The sequence below is a fragment of the Haemorhous mexicanus genome, chromosome 4, assembly GCF_027477595.1.
Source record: "Haemorhous mexicanus isolate bHaeMex1 chromosome 4, bHaeMex1.pri, whole genome shotgun sequence".
Classification (NCBI taxonomy): domain Eukaryota; kingdom Metazoa; phylum Chordata; class Aves; order Passeriformes; family Fringillidae; genus Haemorhous; species Haemorhous mexicanus.
Genome location: NC_082344.1, coordinates 69,075,629 through 69,095,511, shown reverse-complemented (window position 1 = coordinate 69,095,511; position 19,883 = coordinate 69,075,629). Strand labels below are relative to the sequence as shown.

Here is a 19,883-nt window from a genome sequence, read left to right as displayed (position 1 = left end):
ATTCTATTTTTTTGATAGTTAATATTTTAATTGGTATACGGAAGAGATCAGTAAATAATTATGTAGATATGGAGATTAAAAAATCTACCTTTTTTTAAATGATTGGGGTAGCACTTTTTCCAAATCATTCCAGATTATGGAAGCACTAAACCCTCTTAGTTCAAAAGAAATCCCATAAGCTCTAGTCTCTGTTTCTCAGCTATATGTAATATGATTCCAATACTTCTATTGGATGTCTAAGTAAATTTCAAAAATGCTTGTACTTCTATTGAGAAAAGCTGTTCTGTTTTTTCAGATGGATAACCTCCCTAAGTGCTGCTCTGGATTTTTTGAAAGAATTGGTTAAAAATAATAGAAGGAGGAAGCTATCAGCAACCACTGCTCACAATGTATCATTGCATCAGCTTTAGCCACAAGGCTCATACTGGCCTGTTGGATTGCAGCATTTTGATATGTGAAGAGAAGGCTCAGAAAGACAGAAGAGAATTCACAGTGTTAAAACAGTATGAACAATACATATTGTAACAAAATACTGTCTTTTGTTATCATTATGCAGTAATACAATAGCTTAGGTTGTTCTTACTATTTTGTCTAATTACTATTAAAATATGCAGCATTTAATCTTACCACTGAGAGGCCAGTGTAGCAAAGATATCAGTGATTTCAGGGTCTTGGAAGAGTTTCAGAAGTTCTGGTTCAGATGATAAGTCAGCAAGGATCCTTAACTCAATATGGGAAAAGTCTAGAAAACAGTGTTAAAATGCATCTATTGCTCTAAAATAAAAACATACTGGCATTTTAACTGGATTATCACAAATTCAAATGGAAGCCTGGAGTATTCAATCACTTCTTCATTCTCAAAAAAGGCAGATGCCTGTAAGAAGCTCATCCTGAAGATGCTATATTCCAGCTATGGATCACAAATTGTCTCAATCCTTCATTATCTTCATTTGTCAATTAATCTTATTAACTGTTTCTACTCACAAGGCTAAAACATCATCCACTTCCAAAGCATAATAAGGAACACACATCATATAACATTATTAATTGTTACTAAGGGATTTGACAGCCTTGTAAAATATGTCATCCAAAGGAGAGGGGAAAAAGACATGACAGAACTGTGACTATTAATATGTATGAGAATAATCATTCACTCTCTCTCTCTTACCTGCTGCTAAAAATGAACATCCTTTTTTTGAAACAAACAGTGTTCTTGGGGAAATAGTTATTATGTCCTCTTCTTTTCCTAGAGAGGAGATAGGCATTTAAATCCCAAACACCAGTTCAAAAATACTGTGCTGCCAACCATAGAAGGTTTTATACCAAATACACAGCTACCACCACAGAAATGGCAGTGTAAGCAAACTAGCAGAGCATCGACTGCCAGCATCACAATTATTTCACTATATCAGTCATGTACAACTTTACCTCCACCATCCTTGCAGTACTGCTCACTTCCTTTTCAAATTCAAGCCCTTTGCTAAACACAAGCTATCAAATATATGCAATGACTAACATTATTCACAGATCACTTAATAAAGGATACACTCATAAAGAAGGCTCTACAAAAATAGGTAAAAATATGTATTTTTGTATCTTTGAACATGCTGCAGCAATGTGTTAATAACCAAATTCTGAGTTACAGATGGTAGGAGAATATAATATTGAGAACATACAGCTGTCATAGGCATCCAAATTGTAATGACAGAAATCCCCAATAATACCATGAAACACTAACACAAGGTACTAGAAACTGAATGCATCCAGGGAATATCACTTGACATAGCGTAGGGAGGGATGGTGGTTTGAAATGCAACAGAATCTGGTCAGCATAAAAGTGAAGAACATGGAAAAAAACGTGTCTTGATACAGGAAAAACTTAGAAATACATTTTTTGAGAAGCAAATAAAATGATTAACAAAGTCTCCAGAAAGTTTCATGTTCTACAGTTATGCCCAGCACCTCAGGTTTGTGCTGCCCCTGCTGACACAGTTTTTAATAGCAACTTTAAACAAATACTTAGAAAAATGACTCATGTAGACAAAATAAAACTGCTGTCAAAATTTTACATTATCTTCCCTAGCCTCCTGTTTAATGACCTGTATTATTTCCAACACAGGGAGTGGAAAGCTGTGAAAAGGCAAAGCTTGCCCTTAGCAGAGAAACATTGAGCAGCACTGCCCAGCTGTGGCTGCAGGCATTCCAGGAGGAGAATGTGTGTTCCAAAATCTCTCTCATATTTGAGTCTGCTACTGTGGGTCTCTCTCTTTATCACTTGGCTCATGCTTTTCTAGACTTCACTTTGATTCTCTCTGAACCATCTGCCTTAAATCATCTGCCTGAACACATCTGTTATCAAAAACAACACATTTGACTAACTACTGGTGTTTAGTTGTGAGTATGATTAAAATGGCACAGTTAAACTTTGACTCAGGCAAAGCCTTAAGAGTTAAACACACAAAATCATCCCTAGGATATTTAAGGTATTTAAGATGCACAATTTCATTTGGAAAAAGTGAGGGAAACAAAAAAATCTAAAGGCTTGTAACTATTTAAATTGGTGCTGAAACACCAAATATTTTTACAGGAACGACCAGAAAAAGTAATTGGTTTAAATGCTAATGTATAACAAAGCATTGATCATCTGATATTTAATACTGGACCTATCAGCTTGCTTCAAAATATAATACCACACAGTAAAATAATTAGATAAAACTGCCTTTTCATCTTAATAAAAACACAGTTTACCTTTTATGTACTGTTTCTTTGTAATTGTAACTGGGTGTTTAGAGATACCTTGAATGTTCTACAAACAGGAAGAATAAAAATGCTCGGTAAGTGCAAATTTATTAAAACATATTTAGGAACAGTTTATTACCAGCATTAGTCATACTAGTGCCAACAAGTTTTTCCCATATAATAAGAAATATTAACCACTTTGCTTCCAAAGGAATCCTCACACTCTGCATCTGTATACACGTTTGAATATTTACTTTTCCATGAAAATTGGAAGGTGCTAAGAACAATTACTCATTGTGGCCATTTCAAAGCCTAATCTCTGGATGCACCATAGAAGATAATTACTAATCCAATAAAAAAGAATTTTCTTCTTGTTTTAACCTGCATCTTTTAGTTATATTGCATTACTTCTGAGAAAAGAACACATGTGAATCTTGCCTGCAGGCTAAAGGAACTGAATATTCTTCAGCCTCTTGGACTTTTTCTAGTATCTATTCCTACTTTTTTGAAATGCATAATAAAATAAATAAGGAACCATTTATTGTCTACAGCACATCAGTCCAGGTTAAAAACTAGAGCTAATTTTATCAACCAACATGCAGGTCTAGGATCAGCAGCAGATTTTTTTCCCAAGATCTGGGTTCATACACCTCCAGTAAAGCATCAAAGATGCACATGACAACTCCTTTCGGTTATTTTGTGTCATTATGCCTCTTTATCTAGAAAAGCAACACATGACAAGAGAATGTGTATCAAGCTCTGATTTTGCCATTACATGTAATTAATTTGCAAGTGGTTCAGGAATTAGAGGAACATACTAATATTATGCAGTACTGAAAGTTCAGAGAGTGGGAATAGTGCTATATAATTTCCAAATCAAAATGATCATTTTCTATGTAATTTTCAACTCAAAATTGTTATTTTAAACTTAAGAGGGATGTAATCAGACAACAAAAGCTATTGAAATCTAAAGCAGAAGCAAAAGAACAAAACCCCAAACCACAACAGTACCATTCCTAGCATTAGTACCACCCTTAAAGATGTACAATTAAATGTATTCAAATTGAACACCTGCCACAGCACCCCACAGAGAGAGATAGGAAAATACCACACAAAATACAGAATATTTTCACAGCATGGGTAAAAACTAGCAACACTGCTCTCAGTCCATCAATACCCAGAAGAAACACTTGCCAACTGGAATATTTTATTATTTAGCTTCTAGAAACAGTTAAAAACACAATTGTGGCAATGCTTATGATAATGCATATTTTAAAGTCATTTTTTGAAGCAAGTGGTTATTTAATCTGTACACAAAACTAACACTCCCAGTGGCAGCTATTGATTTCCACTAATGACAAGCTGGGGAGAACTAGTGCTCATTCATATGAGTAATATGTAGTCCAAGTGGCCACGGAATCTAGTAGATCCTCAGAAACTCAGAAAATTTAGTCCTTTATTACGTACCTGGACATGAATGAATGTGGGAGCCTAATTTTACACACATTAAAATTCATTTTAACTCTGATTTATGGAACCATTCTAACAGAGGATGGAGAGGGGCTTTTCATGCCACAATGGCAGTGTGACGTACTCAGGTAATTTCCAGCACAGGTTAAAATTGTTAATAGTTACTCTCACTGATACTTTTCCTTGTCTCATTAGCTTCAAAATCCTGAACATTGTGAATTTAAAAAAAAAGTATTTCAAAATCTATCAACAATGTAAAATCAATCACTACATTGCTATCTTGTTTACATTGGGGGCATATGAACAAAGCCTACCTTAAACTCAATTTAAAAGTGTCATTAATAATTCTGGAAAACACCAGTAAGAAATTACAAGTGCAAAATGTCTTTTCACTTGTAAATTAGTTAACACCTCATAATTTGACTAGATCTTCAGAAAAGAGGTAACTCAAGAAACAAGAAAGTTGTAATGTTCATCTTTAAGCTATTGGAATATCTTAGCACATCCCTCTCATCTAATTTTAGATTAATTAATTTTAGGCAAGTTGCTGGTTTAAACAAGCTGTGAAGAATCCCTCTACAGCCAGGGATTCTACCTCTACTGGCTGTAGAGGGTAGAATCTACAGCCAGCACAGGAATCTCAAAGTGGAGATTCTGTCTCCAAGACAGCAATCTCCAGTGGATAGTTCAACCTATCTGTATAAGACACATACTGACAAGTTGTCCTAAGGTTCCCCTGGAGGTGAGGTATTCTAATATTTAGACCAAATTTTATTAAATTAATTTACTCCAGATATTTAAAGGAATAGAGAAATAAGTAGACTATCTCACAAGAATCTTCCAAATATCAAGGTTTCCTCTGCTTGAGTCAGGTGTCTGTTTTACCACATCAAAAGTGGAAAATTATTGTGGTTTGGGCACATGATCACCACCACTTTGGGCTACATAATAAAGCCTGTAGTTTTGTTTTTATGTGTACATTTCTAGTCTTTCTGTAGAAACTTCACAGATCATCCAATCTGAGATGTGAATGTTATCCCTTATTGTTAGAAAAAGGTATCCACATCTTGTTAGAACTTACAGAGAAACAAAATTGCCCTTTCTGAAAAATCATGTTTCAACAGTCAAGAAGGAATGCTTGAAAAAGTGTGGTGGAAAATCTGGTTGTGGAAGTTAATTATTATAATACCTCTATTCATTGTTTCTGAGTGAGGGTAAAAAGAAAAAAAAAAGATTAAGTTATTCTAGCAGATAATTAACACGAAAATCCTAGCATTATTTTTCAAAAAATTAAAAACATATAAAAACAACACTGTTATCCAAAATTAGCTTCCAACTGATAGAAAGATAGATGAAGCCAAAATCCCAGATTCAATATGTCTGAAAGGCTGTGATGATCAGGGGAGATTTCTGAAGAAAGCAGCTGTCACTCTTATCTTCCACAAGGATAAGAAGGAAGATGCAGAAAACTACAGGCCAATGAGCTTCTCCTCAGTTCCCAGGAAGATGATGGCACAAATAAACCCAGAAAACATCTGCAAACAGATTAAAGTCAAGTAGATGATCTGGGGTAGTCACCATGGATTTAAAATGGGGAAATCATGTTTAACCAGTGACACCTTGTGCAATGCAGTAAGCAGCTCTGTGGATGCAGGGAGAGCAGCAGATGTTGTTTACCTTGACTCCAGCAAGGCTTTCAAAACACTCACTCATAAAAGCCTCAGAGAAGCTGCTGAAGTACAAGTTAGATAAGTGGACAGTGAGGTGGACTGAAACCTAGCTGAACTGCAGGGCCAAAGGGCTTTGGTGAGTGGCACAAAGACCAGCTCGAGGTCAGCCACTGCTGGAGCAACCCAGGGGTAAATAAGGCCCAGCAGCCCCATCTATGACCTGGATAACAGGACTGATGCAACCTCAGCAAGATGGCAGGCAATCCAAAACCCTGAGCAGTGCTTGACATGGCAGATGAGTGATTCAGAGGGACCTCAGGCATCTGGAGACACAGGCTGTCAGGGTTCACAGGGTTCACAGTCTGGAAAGCAGCTCTGCAGAACATAACCTGTGGATCATGGTGAAGAACAAGCTGAACATGATCCAGCAATGAGCTTTGTACTCAGGAAGGCCAACAGCATCCTGGGCTGCATCAGGAAGAGCATCACCAGCAGGCCAAGAGACTGATCCTTGTTCTCTGCTCAGGATGCCTGAGAGCATCCTGACATGGGAGCACATAGAGAAGATGAAGCCAGGTTCTTCTAACTGATGCCCAAGGCCAAGAGGTGACAATCAGAAACCATTACAGGAAATTCCATTTGAATGTAAGAAAAATGTTTCTGCTGTGTCACTGGTCAAACACTGGAACAGGCTGCCCAGAGAAGTTCCAAAACCTCTACCCTTGGAGATTGTCTATTGAGGATTTGACTATCTCCAGCAGTTCTGGCAAGGAGGCTCAGAACTGATGGATTTTGGGTGTCTCTCTTAAAGCCTCACAAACACAGCTTCAAGCCTCAAAAAATAATGCTCTAATCCATAAGGAAAGTCACTATATGCAAGGAGAGCAGAATTATCAATGAAACAATACCTAATCAAAGTCAAACAAGCCATTTCCCAGTTTTATGAGTTTCTTCTCAGTCAGTTCAAGGCTGTTGAGCTTTTTATTTCTGGTATCAAAATTCTGCATCTTTATTTGCCACTGATATTTTCATTTCTTCCTAGATTAAAACCAGTATATTATTTCAGTTCTTTCCAAGGACTACAGTATACAGACATATATTGGATAAATTACCTTTGAAGTCAGTGAAGTTAGATTTCACCTAATCACAGAGGCTGATGGTGAATTTTTATTATTTATTACTCCAAATCAAGTAGGGTTGTTGTTTGTATTTCCTATACTCTGATTCCCCTTTCAGATTTTTATATAGATTCAGTTAACCCCTACATCTCTCCTCCTCCCCATTTACATTATTAATAGCATAAATTGTTATTTTGAACAAGTAACCTCAGTAAACCCCAGTGACTCTCAGAATACACATCCATGTCTGTATACAAAGGCATCAATAGTTATAAGCACTTTTTTTTACTGGAAAATGGCTCATTAAACTATAACCACCCAGATCTCCATTTCTAAACCTGGATAGAATATGTCATTCTGAAGCCCTAAAAGCTACAGGGAGAGGAACAAAGCAATGTAACAGTAGTTACTGAAATAAATGGGAATGCACAGAGGTGGCTGCTGACTGTTCTGTGGGCATTTGATTCTGACTAATTCCCTCACTGTTCTATGAGCTTACTGAAAATTAAGAACAGAGACAAAACTTACTACTAAGATAAGAATATCCATTCATAAATGTATACAGGACAGATGTGTCACAAGGGAAGCTAAAAAACAGCCAAGGAGTTAGACCAAACAGGAGGAAGGAGTTAGACAGGTAAAGTTATCACGTACATATCCTTTGATGTGGTGACCAATCCACCTGCTGTTAGAGGCACAGTGCCAAACATCAGAGCAAAATAAAGGAATTAATTATTGCTTTACAGTGGCTACCAGTGCCAACAAATAGCAAAAGCTAGTTGCATTTCTTGTAAATAATCAAATTTACTGGGACTGTGATCTTGTAAGATTTAATAGCTTTAATAGATGTTGCTTCAAGAAACCAATTATTTCCTCACACTTGAGAAATACACAGATTTTCTTTTCCATTTGAAAAAAGTTCAGAGCAGCAAAATTCTAGTTTCTCTCATGAAATGTAGCACTCCAGCAAAAACTGAAGCATTACAAGTCAAAAGTTCCTGCGATTTCTGTTAGCAACAACTTCTCCAGAAAGTTTATTAGAATAATTAGGCCACAACTATTCTCTTTGAACACCAACTCAGCTCTACACAATGAAACACAAAGTAAGCTTTTAAATCCACAGCATCTGTTTGATGACTAGCATTGTAATACTTTTAGAGCAGAAGTAAGACTTTGGTCTGTAAGACCAGACTTCATTACAATGCTAATAGATAGGTGGATGAAAACTCCTTTGAGCTTTACACTACAAATTTCTAACTGCCTTTTTTTTTTTTTCAATTTCTAATTGCCCTTTTTAAAAAAATTCTTGTTATTCTTTACTGTTCCCTCTGGTTTATTTGCTTCTTCAAAATTTTCTTACTCTTTTTCCTTCTTTTTCAGTTCTTTCATCGTTCTACATGGGACCACACCTCGTGATAAATTGTGCTCTCACATCTCATTTAACCAGTTTGAGAAGAAATTTAAGCACAGGTTCAGTGAAGTGCTTCCTTAACCATCAACACTTCACTTGCTCCATTGTTAAAGGCCAGAGGTATTGGAGAACTAGGAAGGAAAACTGTACCCAGCCTAGAAGAGCATCTTTGCAATGCAGAATGTAAAGACTGAGTCCTGCGGGCACTCACAACATCAAACTCACTCAATTTATCTTGCACCTCCAAAGCTGGAGGCAACTCACTCATGAAAAATTACACTGCAAAAATAATTTTAAAAAACCTTTTGGAAAATTGCCACATTTAATTATTGCCCACACTAGCATTAATTTATAGTTCTTAAGAAATAAACAGCTATTTTCTGTGACTTCTATATGAAAAACAATTTCAAGACAGTCTGAAGATCTAATTTTTAAAATATGGCATGGATCTCAATAAACACAGAAAATAGGAAAATGAACAAAGTCACCATAGCACAATGCCAGCCTGGTATGGATAGGTACAGGCATTCCTTAGCAAATCCTGACTTGTCTGCAATCGCCATCTAGTGGCTTGTGGAAAATTAAGCACATCTATTTTCCTTGTCAAAGGAAATCATACAGACCTCTGGAGACAGGTTCCTTCATTTTTGGTACTAGTTTGCACTTTTCAGCAGAGAACAATCAATCGAAGGTAAGGCACTACCCTCTTGCCTTACCAGCAGCAAAGAATTATCAAGGTTTTTAGACATCAGACAAGTGGGAAACTTAGAAGTTATTCATACCATTCCCACAAGCTTAATCAGCTTTGAAAGATGTGAACACCAGGAAGGAAAAAAGGGCAAGCAAAATTCGTGACTTCTTACTTCAGAGAGTAGGCTCTAAGAATAGTGTGTTTGATTTCCTACAACTAATTATCTTTCTGCCATATTCCTTGAAATTCAGACCTGGCAATGATCTCAGGTAATAAAGATTTAGCAGCATATGAAAAAGGTTTTGATGAGTTATTTTTAAAATGAAAAAAAAAATTACTCACTGATTTGATTAAAATCTGTGTTCTGTAAAAAATTTTCACCTTTGCACAGCAAGCAAGGAGGTTTGTATATACACAGCTCTTTGTATCTTTCAAGAGAAAAAGACTGCTTTTGTTTCCCATATATAAACTGACTATATTTTATTACTTATTTAATTTCATGTCCCTGAAAGAAAAATATACACAGAATACCAGCTCTATTACACTAATATTCATTAATATGAGAAGCTCAAACTCTGGGATGAACCCCAAGGAGATACAACTTGGTTTTGGTGAAAAAAAACAATGCTAAGGCATGGAGATAACTCCTTGAGTGGCAGCTGGAGATAGTAAATATTGTATAGTTTTAGATGAGCTGCATATTACAGCTTTAAAGCAAAGAGTGTCAAGGGAATATTGTCCAAAGGTACAAATACCATGCCTCCAACCACACAAAAAATTGCAAGATTTCCAGGCTGGAGCATTTACTGTTAAAATAAAAGATAGAACAGTTGTTTTATGAAAAGGATAAAATTTAGCATCTCAAACAAGATTGTTCCACATACTGAGGAATTTGCTGAGCATATGTTAGCAGGGAATTCCTCTTAAAAGGCTGTGAACAGGAGGCTGGTTGAAGGAGTTAAGGAAACCTAAGTAAGTAATGTATCTTTGCTACCAGTGAGGAAAGGACAGTTCCTGACTTTACAGAAGTGGTCCTTAACTGTAAGTTCCCAAGAGTTAGAGCCCGTGGATGCTCATGCTGGGACAGGAGAACTATGGACAGCAAGGCCATGGGGGTGACAGCAAGATGACCCCTGTCCTATTCTGTCCATCTTCAGCAACCCTTATACAAACCACTGTTTTTTTCCCACTGTTGTTCCCAGCTTGGGAGAGCACATCCATATCCAAAACTCTGCACAAAGTTTCCTGAGGAAATAAAGAATTGGCAAATTTTCCACTTTTTGACACAGAAATAAAAATAATAGTCAGCAGAGAAAGCTGAATATAATGGGAGTGTTGAGCTACTGAGATAATTTTCCTGAATTTCTTTGGAATGCCAATGACAAAACTTTGGAAAATCATTACTGTGTGAAAACTGGTCCATCCAAGACAAGAAGTCTCTTTCAATCTACCTAACTTTTGATCTTTCCCTATAAACCATTTTTTTATCATTCGTCATTTCTGCTCTTGTCAGACATCTCAGATATTTTAATTTTTTCTTAGATACAAATTGGAAGATGTTTGTACAGTAAAAGAACACTAGATAGCAAAATCAACTATTTAAATACTTTTGCTATGTTAAAACATAATGAAATCTACACTGAGATTGAGTTAAGACTGTATTTTGTCCTTGCAAACAGGAATTCAGCCATCAGAGAAATATAGTAACACTTCCCCCTTTTGAGAGCTTGTAAGACAAGACATAATTTGTGTGTCTGAGATTTTTATTTTAAATGTCCTGTCCGAACATAAGTCTCCAAGCTCTGAGTAGTTTCTACAGTGTATATCTAAAACTCCCTCTAATGGAGTGCTTCATATGAAAACCAAAAAAAAACATTGGGCAGAATTTCTAAAATCTTTATCAATTCAGAAGAAGTTCCAACAGAAAACTTAGTAACAAATAGACACAGAGATTTAATATGAAGATCACATAAATATTTGTGCACACTGCTGAAGATTCAGTCTGAGCAACTGTCTTATGGATGAGGACAGTAAAAATTTCCTCAGCAGGACACGGGCTCCATGAAACTCCTGAGAGCTTACAGAGGCTGAGTGACTGTGACCAGTGGGAACAGCAGGGGATGCTGCACATGCCAGCCTCAGGCACAAGAAAAGTGCCCAGACAGGAGTTGAAGTGTGAATGAATAAACAGCAGCAGAACGACTATGACAGACTATCAGTGAATGACACTAATTGTTTCTTGCAAGCTAAACTCCATGCTAATATTGCTCTTAAACTATTCTCAGATTACATGGAATCAGACTTAATAAAATTCCAAGAAACACCCCAAAGTGCGTAGATTAACTCATGTAACAGAATACTTCCAGTAATAGATATTACTATAATTACTTTACTTTAAAACACTTTGAATTTGTAAGGTAGTGAAAGCTACATTAATCAAAACAAGCTTCTTAGCAAGGATGATTCTAATTCTGATTCTTGTTAGCTCTCTGTTCCAATCACATTCATATTATAGAGAAAAATAACCTGGCAGTAGCAGTAGCTTTATGGCAAGATGAATTTCTAAAACATGATCACAGCTTTGGTTTTTACCTGGAGCATTCCCAAAAGATCACTGGCAAAGGCCATTTAAAGGATAAAATGAATCAGCATATAATCAACAACCTTAGCAATGCCCACTCAATAGCAGTGAATGCTGACAATTTTATTTATACATACTGGATTGAAATATATTATCTTCTAATTTTAAAGAAACAAGTGGAAGTATGCAGAGCTGTCATCTCTCAAGCATAGGAAGATTTTAGAGGAACATTTTCTTCCCTATTTCTACAAATCTAAGCTTCCGTGAGAATTTATTTTGCCAGAAACTAAAGGACAGTGAAGGAAGATTTCAGCCTCCATAATAGAATATTTCATAATGTGCTAAAAATACTCAGGCTGATTTTTTTCCAAGTTGTATAGAATCTTTCCTTTTTGAGCAGCCAATTTTAATTGCTCTGTTTATTTCTGTGCTTATGTTTAGCTTGTAGAAGAAATAATGACAGACTACCTTATCCTGCATAAACAAATTGCAAGCATCTTTTATGCTATTACTGCAAGGAAGCAGATTTATACTAGCTGCACATTACCTTTCTTTAAATAACATACAGAACAATTATACATGCAAAGATGATCCCAAACAGACGAGAAGAGGACAGGACTGAACTGCTTGTTTTAAAGAATGACAGCCCAGATGATGCTACAAGCTTTAGTGAGCCAAATTGGGCTATAAAATTTGTCCATGTATTGGATAAACCCACTCACTATGAGATAAATGAATCTATACAAATCAGGAGCATTAGAACAGAGAATGCCAAAGATGTGCATATATCATAGAAAAGGACACTGTAGTCCAGATGCTGAGAGAACAAAGAGCAAATCTTGTTTCTGCATTTGGGTAATAAACCAACACAATGATGTTCTGGAGCATCAGATATGAGTGTTACGATGTGACCAACAGTGACTTTCCACACTATAGTTGCCACATTAATACCTAAGAACTTTCTATTGCAATGTTAAGGTAGTGTAAGATTTCATCCTGAAAATGTAATTAGACCAAAGTCTTGTCAACATGGCCATTCACTCATTTTTCAGGACAATTTTCCTGTCATAGAACTTCAGCTGTGATGACTGGAGAAGAGGAAATAGAGAATTTCTGTCTCCAATACTGCATATATAGTTTCTTGAAGCCTTCATTAAGATCACTTTAAAAAAAAAAAAACACTAACCAACAACAAAAGAGACTATAAAAACATCATAACTCTACTCATAAAATGAGATACTATTTTAGTGCTATTAGTGCAGTAATAACCACTATATGACTGACTCAAGGGTATTGGAATAAACCTACTGAAAAGAAATATGGCACAAAAATATGTTCTGAATGCAAAAGATGCTCAGAGAACACCAATCAACCACAACAATCAGCAAGCACACTCTGGCTTTCTCTAACAGCACATCAGCTCATCTGAGTGACAGAGGTGTTTACTGAATAGAAAATTCAACATTAAATTGCTTTACTTTAAAGGCCCAAGAAAGCACAGACATTCTCACATCTGTTAAGACAACTCACCCTTGTTATAAGCAAAGGCCATATTAGGGAATACTTCCCAAAAACTGATTTTTTTAGCCTAGATGACATTATAGAAGATTTAGACAAGATGCGTTATTGAACCTGTAACGTGTCTGACATGTCTCTATCCCCAGTGCTTTCCAATAAACATACTTAAAAAAAAAATAGAAAACACACTCCAAGATCAATGAAAAGGTAAGGCCCATACCATTTGTTCGTTTTAAGTAAATAATCTTCTCTGTGGGACAGTGTATGAAAACAAGTTCACAAAAATCTCATTCCTATCAGTGCAGTTTCAAAAGCAGCCAAGGCCTTGGCTCATTTCTGGGGAGGGAGTTAAAAAAAAAAAAAAAACAAGGGCAAAATGCAAGCATATCCCTGCTCCCAGACTCGGTGTCTGATTCCTCACATTGCACCAGCCTCTGCCAAACCTTCTAAAAGCTGTGAATGAAAGGGGCAGGGATTAAACAAGACTGTGCAGAATCTCATCACTATTGGAACACCTTGCAGAACACCCTGTTTCTGCTGGAATCCAATTGTGACCACAGACTTAAAACTTCCAGAAGGAATATTTATAGTAGCACACATCAGCCTGCAGCCTTAACAAGGCCTTGGACAAAATGCCTGAAATTTGGAGCTGTCACAATAGCTTTGGTAGTACAATTCTGTCAGACCACCCTGCTGGGAGTGCACATGTGGGGATGGCAAGATGGAAAACCTATTGGGATTCTGCTACAAAAGGGAGACAAACAAGCAGCATCCCATCCACACTGTCTAGAATCCCAAAACTATGCCAAAACCAAATTTCCATTTTATCTCAGAGAAAATTAGGTAAATTTTTCACTCCAAGAAAAGCACCCAGAGGGGAAATAACATGGATACAGTATGGTTAATCAGAAATACTGGTTTGCTAAGCTAATTGAGAGAACAGACTCATTTTGGATGGCAATTGCTCAGAGGAGCCTCTACTTCAAGGGAGTTTCTCCCCTTAGAATGAAAACCAGATGCTAAATTCATTATCCATATTCCAAACACTACTTGCAACACTCATTTTCTAATAAACAAGCATGCAATTCTCTATTGTGCATTTACCACCAGAAAATCTTATATCTGTTGAAGAGATTGAGATATATTCAATGATCCTTCCTTCAGCATGTTAACATTCAATATGCCCTAATTAGTTTCCCTTTCAAATTACATTCCTGAGTTCCAAATTATAGGCTAACATGTTTCTTTGATTGATAGGTTATATTATTTTATTTCTTTGCCTTTCTGGACAAGCTGTAAAAGCATTTTTCCTGAGGAAAAACAGGAATGCTTTTTTTTCCCCACTTGGTCCAAGAAGGTAAAATTTTTTTATTTATCTTCAGCATAACTTTTTGTTACTAAAAGGAAGGAAATGCTCCCTGAAGCCCACCACTTTATGCTTTTCAATTTAATGATACAAACACCTTCTGAAGTAGAGAAGCATAAACTCATTAGAAGCATTTCAGTTCTCTCTGCTGCAGAAGCCTGGAGGAAAGAAACCTTAATACAGAATATCTGATTCTAGCACTGAAATTTACATCTTAAACCAAATTATAACATCTAATTTTATGCAATCTTTATACCTCAAGTTAGGATTTCTCTCTTTTCATTCTGAAAGAGGGTTGATCTTAATTGGGTTTATGCTTTTCTACTTGTGTCTTGACTTATTTCTGCTTTAAAACGTGAGAGATTGAAAAGAGATATTTCCAGGTGGGTTTGGAGAACATAAACAAGCTTTTATGAATGTCATAAATATATATAATAGAAAAATTATCTATGAGTAATATAATCAAAAAGCACCCTAATGTAGAGAAGACGAATACATTTATATGAAAACAATTTGAATATAACACATTCAAATAATAAACATAATTAAATTATCCTAATAGTCATAAGCAATCCATCATAGAGAAGAAAAAAAAAACAAACTAGCACAGGGATACATTATAAAATAACTTGTAGGGTTTACAATTACTTTTAGGTTTCAGATACTTAAGTTTTCCAAATGTAGCAAATAGACATCTTCAATGCAATAACAGGAGACTGCAAGATCAAATGTGTCCCTGTTTAGCAATAATACATGAACAGTTATTTGTGAAAAACACATGATTTATACAGCACACATTATATAGAGGAAGAAACCAAATGAAAAGAAATGAAGTATACAGTTAAACTAAAATAGATGAACACACGGAGAGCCACTGAAGTAAAGTGCTGCTAAGAAACCCCCTCTAAGTTGTTACAACACAAAAGTCATAAAAATTCATGTGAATAAACTTATCTATTGAGAAAAACCCACATAAAGCCAAAAATATACATCATCCATATATCAAATGTGAAGCTGTCTGAAAGACGATGACAGTTTATCTAAAAAAGAAACTCTGCTCTGCATCCAATGTCTAGTCATTTCCCCTCAAACCTACAAGGAAATCCCTCCTGGACTCTATTAAATGCCTTAAAGGATAGAGGACAGATAGATCCATCACCTTTACAAAACAAAAGAAAGATAAAGAAATCTTTGTTTGGAATCCCATCTCTCAGAAACACTGCAGAATATGGGATGTTTTTCCATTTGAATTCTCACAGAATCTGATTCACACTTATCTTTTGCTTTAATCACTTGTTAAAGCATTTTAAAACAGTTAAAAATAAATTGCCTCAGCAAAAAATTCAGCTAAAATTTGACATAATATCATAGTAACTGCAAAAATATCTCCAGTATTTATGATTTCTGGCAAGAATCTTCCCAATCCTTTAACACTTAGCAAAGTGACTGGGCACTGCAGTATATCTTCCATATCAATAAATGATTCAGAAACAGATGGTAAACATTTCTAACAAAAAAAAAGCCATGCCAATGTTTTTCTTTAGAAGGAAAAGCCAGCCTTAGGTAACCCTGGATGCTAACTTTAGCAGCATTATTTTGAACAAAAACATTTTTTAAGAAAAATAGATTTCATGTCCTTTTTACTATGATGGGCCAAAGGTCACTTTGTGTTGCATGTGGTTTTTCAAGACAGCTGTCTGTTCAGCTCTGACTTGGAATTGCCTGTGCATCACATCAGAGAATTCAGCAAACTGTGACCTTCATGATCATCTTTTCCTCTCACTTTTTCCCATCTGGGTGCATGAGAAATGAGAGCAGCAGTAACACTTCCCCATTCTGTTGTTGATTCAGAATCCTAAACACTGATTTTTACTCAGCAAAAAGCATAAGCACTTCCTATAAATTGTTTGATGACAAATTGTATGGAAATATGTAGCATGAGGGTAGGAAGATGCAAATGAAACATGAACTGTGAAGACATGTGAAAGAAAAGCTGAGGAAGTCACCAGTGTGGTGAGGGTGAGAACCCCTCAGGACAGGTTTCTGTCAGAAACCCAAAGTCACCATTCCAGGCAGGACTTGCCAGGAGCCACACCAGCCCATCCATGCAAAGTGCTCACAACTGTTAAGGTTAAATTTCTGCTCCCACAAAGAGCAGTGGAAGACCATGGCCTTTCTCCAAGACTGCAGAAACCTCCTTATCCCATTTGTGCTCATGAAGCTTAAGGTTGGGTCCTGCACAGAGATAAGCAGTACCCAAATCTGCATGGACAGGAAGACACAACACTTTGGAGCACAAGTTAAAAGGACAACAGCCTCACAGATTCCTTCTAGCCTTTATGAGACAAGTCCCATCTCTGCATCTGTCCCCAGTCACCCATAGGGCCAGAGGCCAGGTCTTTGGTAGAAAAGGCCATGGTTAAACTAAACAGAAACTTTCCCCAGACAGACAGTCACTACTTTTCTTCTGCTATTCTCTGACCTACTCCTTGAGCCCCCGGAGCTCTGCAGCCCCATCTTGTCCCACACCAGCTCCTGCACTCTCATCCATGCAGCCTTGGGCTGTGACAGAGGGAACACAAAGGCCTTTGACCTACAGCCAAAGGTTAGTGGGTGTCATAAACACCAAGAGAAATGGGATCATGGAATACATTCAAGCAAGCCCTTGAAAGGCCACTTTGTGGAAAGTAAAAAAAAAAAGAAAAAAAAAAGATAACTCAAGCCTGTAGCAGTCCAGAAAGTCAAATAAAACACGTTTCAGGCTTGTACATAGAGATCATCATAGACAAGAGAGGAAGCACAAAGAGCCCAAGTGTCACAGCCATACAAGCAAGAGTTCCAGAGCACCAGCATTGCCAGCTGAGCCCTTTACTGCTATGAGGCCTGAAGCCAAATTCCAGAAGAAGAGTGCTTCCCTTTCTTTCTATAATACCCACTTTCCAGGGCTCAGTGATGCTTCACAAGGAGTGCTTTGTGAACACCAGAATTCATGACAACAAAGTATCCAAGGTACATACATGGCTCACAATTGTACTCCTCTACTCCAGGTAACAATGTTAATTCTAATCACAGATACCACAAAATATGCCTAAGAACAGATGTCCTACAGTAAAATTCCCATTTAATAAGCTTTTTCTGTTCACCATTTAGATACAATACAGCAACTGCTAGACTTGCATGAAAACAAAAATTTCCTGTGTTAAAAATATTACATATTTTGTAAACTGATACAAATTTTTCATTTCAATTAAAATGCAAATCTTCCAATAAGCTCACTTACAGGATGTTTGGCTGAAAGTCTGCCAGTCACAGTTCCTGTTTGATTCCAAGTAGAGGAAATGAATCCCTGTAATCAAGTAAAGTCAAAAACAGAAAAAAATAAAGAATGAAGACATAGAACTAAATTTTATTTAATATAAGTATCAGTAATAAAAATTCACTGCAACCAAAACAAGAAAATATAAAAGAAATACTGTTAAAAAGTCCTTAAACTGTAAACACAGCAATCATTTTACATCTTTTTAGGATTTTACAAGCTACTTTATATATTTCTACCTTTTTCATGCATGTTCGTAGTCCATCCACATAAGTTGATTTCATCTTATGAACCTAAAATACATAAAATTTAAGATAAATATTTACTTACAAAATTAAGAGATTTTTCAAATTAAAGATCCTAATTTCCAAATGCATCTTGTTGAAGACTTTTCTTTTTTAAAGACAGTTTTATCCGAGTAAGTAATGGATTTATACTCACTGACAGCTTAACCTATTCCTGTAAGTTAGGTAAGTGCTTGGTTATAAGCTAAAGATAGAGCTTTGCAGATACTATTAAATGAATTATTGGAATTTATTATTTTATATCTTATGCCCCCCAGTCAATAAATTACATGAAAACCACACACACAAAAAACCACAAACAAATTTAAAAAAAATCAAAATCAAACCCAAACCACAAACTTTTAAACTTGAAAATTTTTTTTAAATTCCTGGAAGCTCATTCACCAAAAACCTAATGATTAAGAGTGAAAGCAGATCATTTAGGATTTTCAGGAGGCTTGTCATCCCAAAATTCCCCATAAACAGTTATCTCTTTCACTTTATGCAAAGCATTTCTTCAGAATTCAAAAACCAGACATTTTGGCCAAAGTATGCTTCATAGCACTACACAAATTTAACAGTGAAGTTCTCCAATTGTCTTTGCAACGTTGTACAATTGTTTGCTAGCTATAATCTAACATGGAGCAAACAACTATAAGCACTGAAATTTAGAAAGTCTTAAGTTCAAATTAGTATTTGAACAAAATTTCACTAGAGTCAACTTATTTATTTATTTAACTATGAATTTGTTATCTGTCTTGTTAAATTTTGCTCTAATGCAACGACGTTCTGTGAAAAAGTATCAGCTCACCTGGCGGTATTCTAAAATTATCTTAGGCAAAGGATGAAGATCTTGTAGTTTATTTAGCTGCAAAAACCAAGAATGTGAATTACTGACATATTTTTCTTGAAGCTATATTATTAAACAATCTTTAACAAGAACACATTTTGGAGGAAGAAATTTTCTTGACAAGCTGAATGGACAAAATACTGGCTGAAGGATGATGTCCTTCAAGAAATCCCAGCCCAGGCCCAAGGAAGCCTTCATTAGGAAGGATGGAGATTCCTCCTTCCCATTTCATTTTCCCTCCTGTCCCACACAGGGACAAAAAGACACATAGACATAAAAACTTTTCCATAGCAACTTTGATAACACTGAGGTGTGATGAGTGTGTGTTATTTATGGCCCTTTGTTTGTTTTTTGTGCTATACAGCACCAATGCAAGAGAGAACATGATGGAAGTAGACAAAATAACACATATATACACACATACATATTTATACACACATAGTCCAAGAGGAGAATTTCTCCTGTTCATGCCTTTATAAAAGTTCCAGGAACACTTCAAGAGAAATTCAAATTGTCAGATTAAAAGCCAATAAAATAAAGCATATTTCTGATTACTTTGATTGGAAACTCTCAAAAATTCTGTTGAGAAAAAGAACTAAATTATTAAAATAGAGATTAGATATTTATAAGTACAACAAAAAATACCTGGAATTACAATAGTCCAGGATGAAAAATATTTGCAACTGTACCAAAATTTATATTTAAAATACAATTCTTGCTACCAGGTAGAAACTAACATCTTAAGATTAATTGTCTACTATCTATCTCCTGGAAGGTTTCATCCTCCCTTTCTCTAAATAACCAAGTTTCAGCAGTTGTTGGAAAGAGGATACTGGACTACATAAAAGCATTGCTTTGATTATACCTAC

The 19,883-nt window shown here is 36.0% G+C and overlaps 1 protein-coding gene across 1 annotated transcript in view; it reads right to left on the bottom strand.

The window, feature by feature from the left end:
- POLN (DNA polymerase nu) overlaps positions 1 to 19,883 on the bottom strand; it is a 90,697-nt gene that overhangs the window by 51,395 nt on the left and 19,419 nt on the right. The window contains exons 12-17 of the mRNA XM_059845319.1: positions 18,976 to 19,032; positions 18,120 to 18,173; positions 17,845 to 17,910; positions 2,749 to 2,806; positions 1,169 to 1,246; positions 628 to 742 (exon numbers count right to left, since the gene is read on the bottom strand). Of these exons, the coding sequence (XP_059701302.1) occupies positions 628 to 742; positions 1,169 to 1,246; positions 2,749 to 2,806; positions 17,845 to 17,910; positions 18,120 to 18,173; positions 18,976 to 19,032 (428 nt within the window). The remainder of the gene's footprint in view (positions 1 to 627; positions 743 to 1,168; positions 1,247 to 2,748; positions 2,807 to 17,844; positions 17,911 to 18,119; positions 18,174 to 18,975; positions 19,033 to 19,883) is intronic.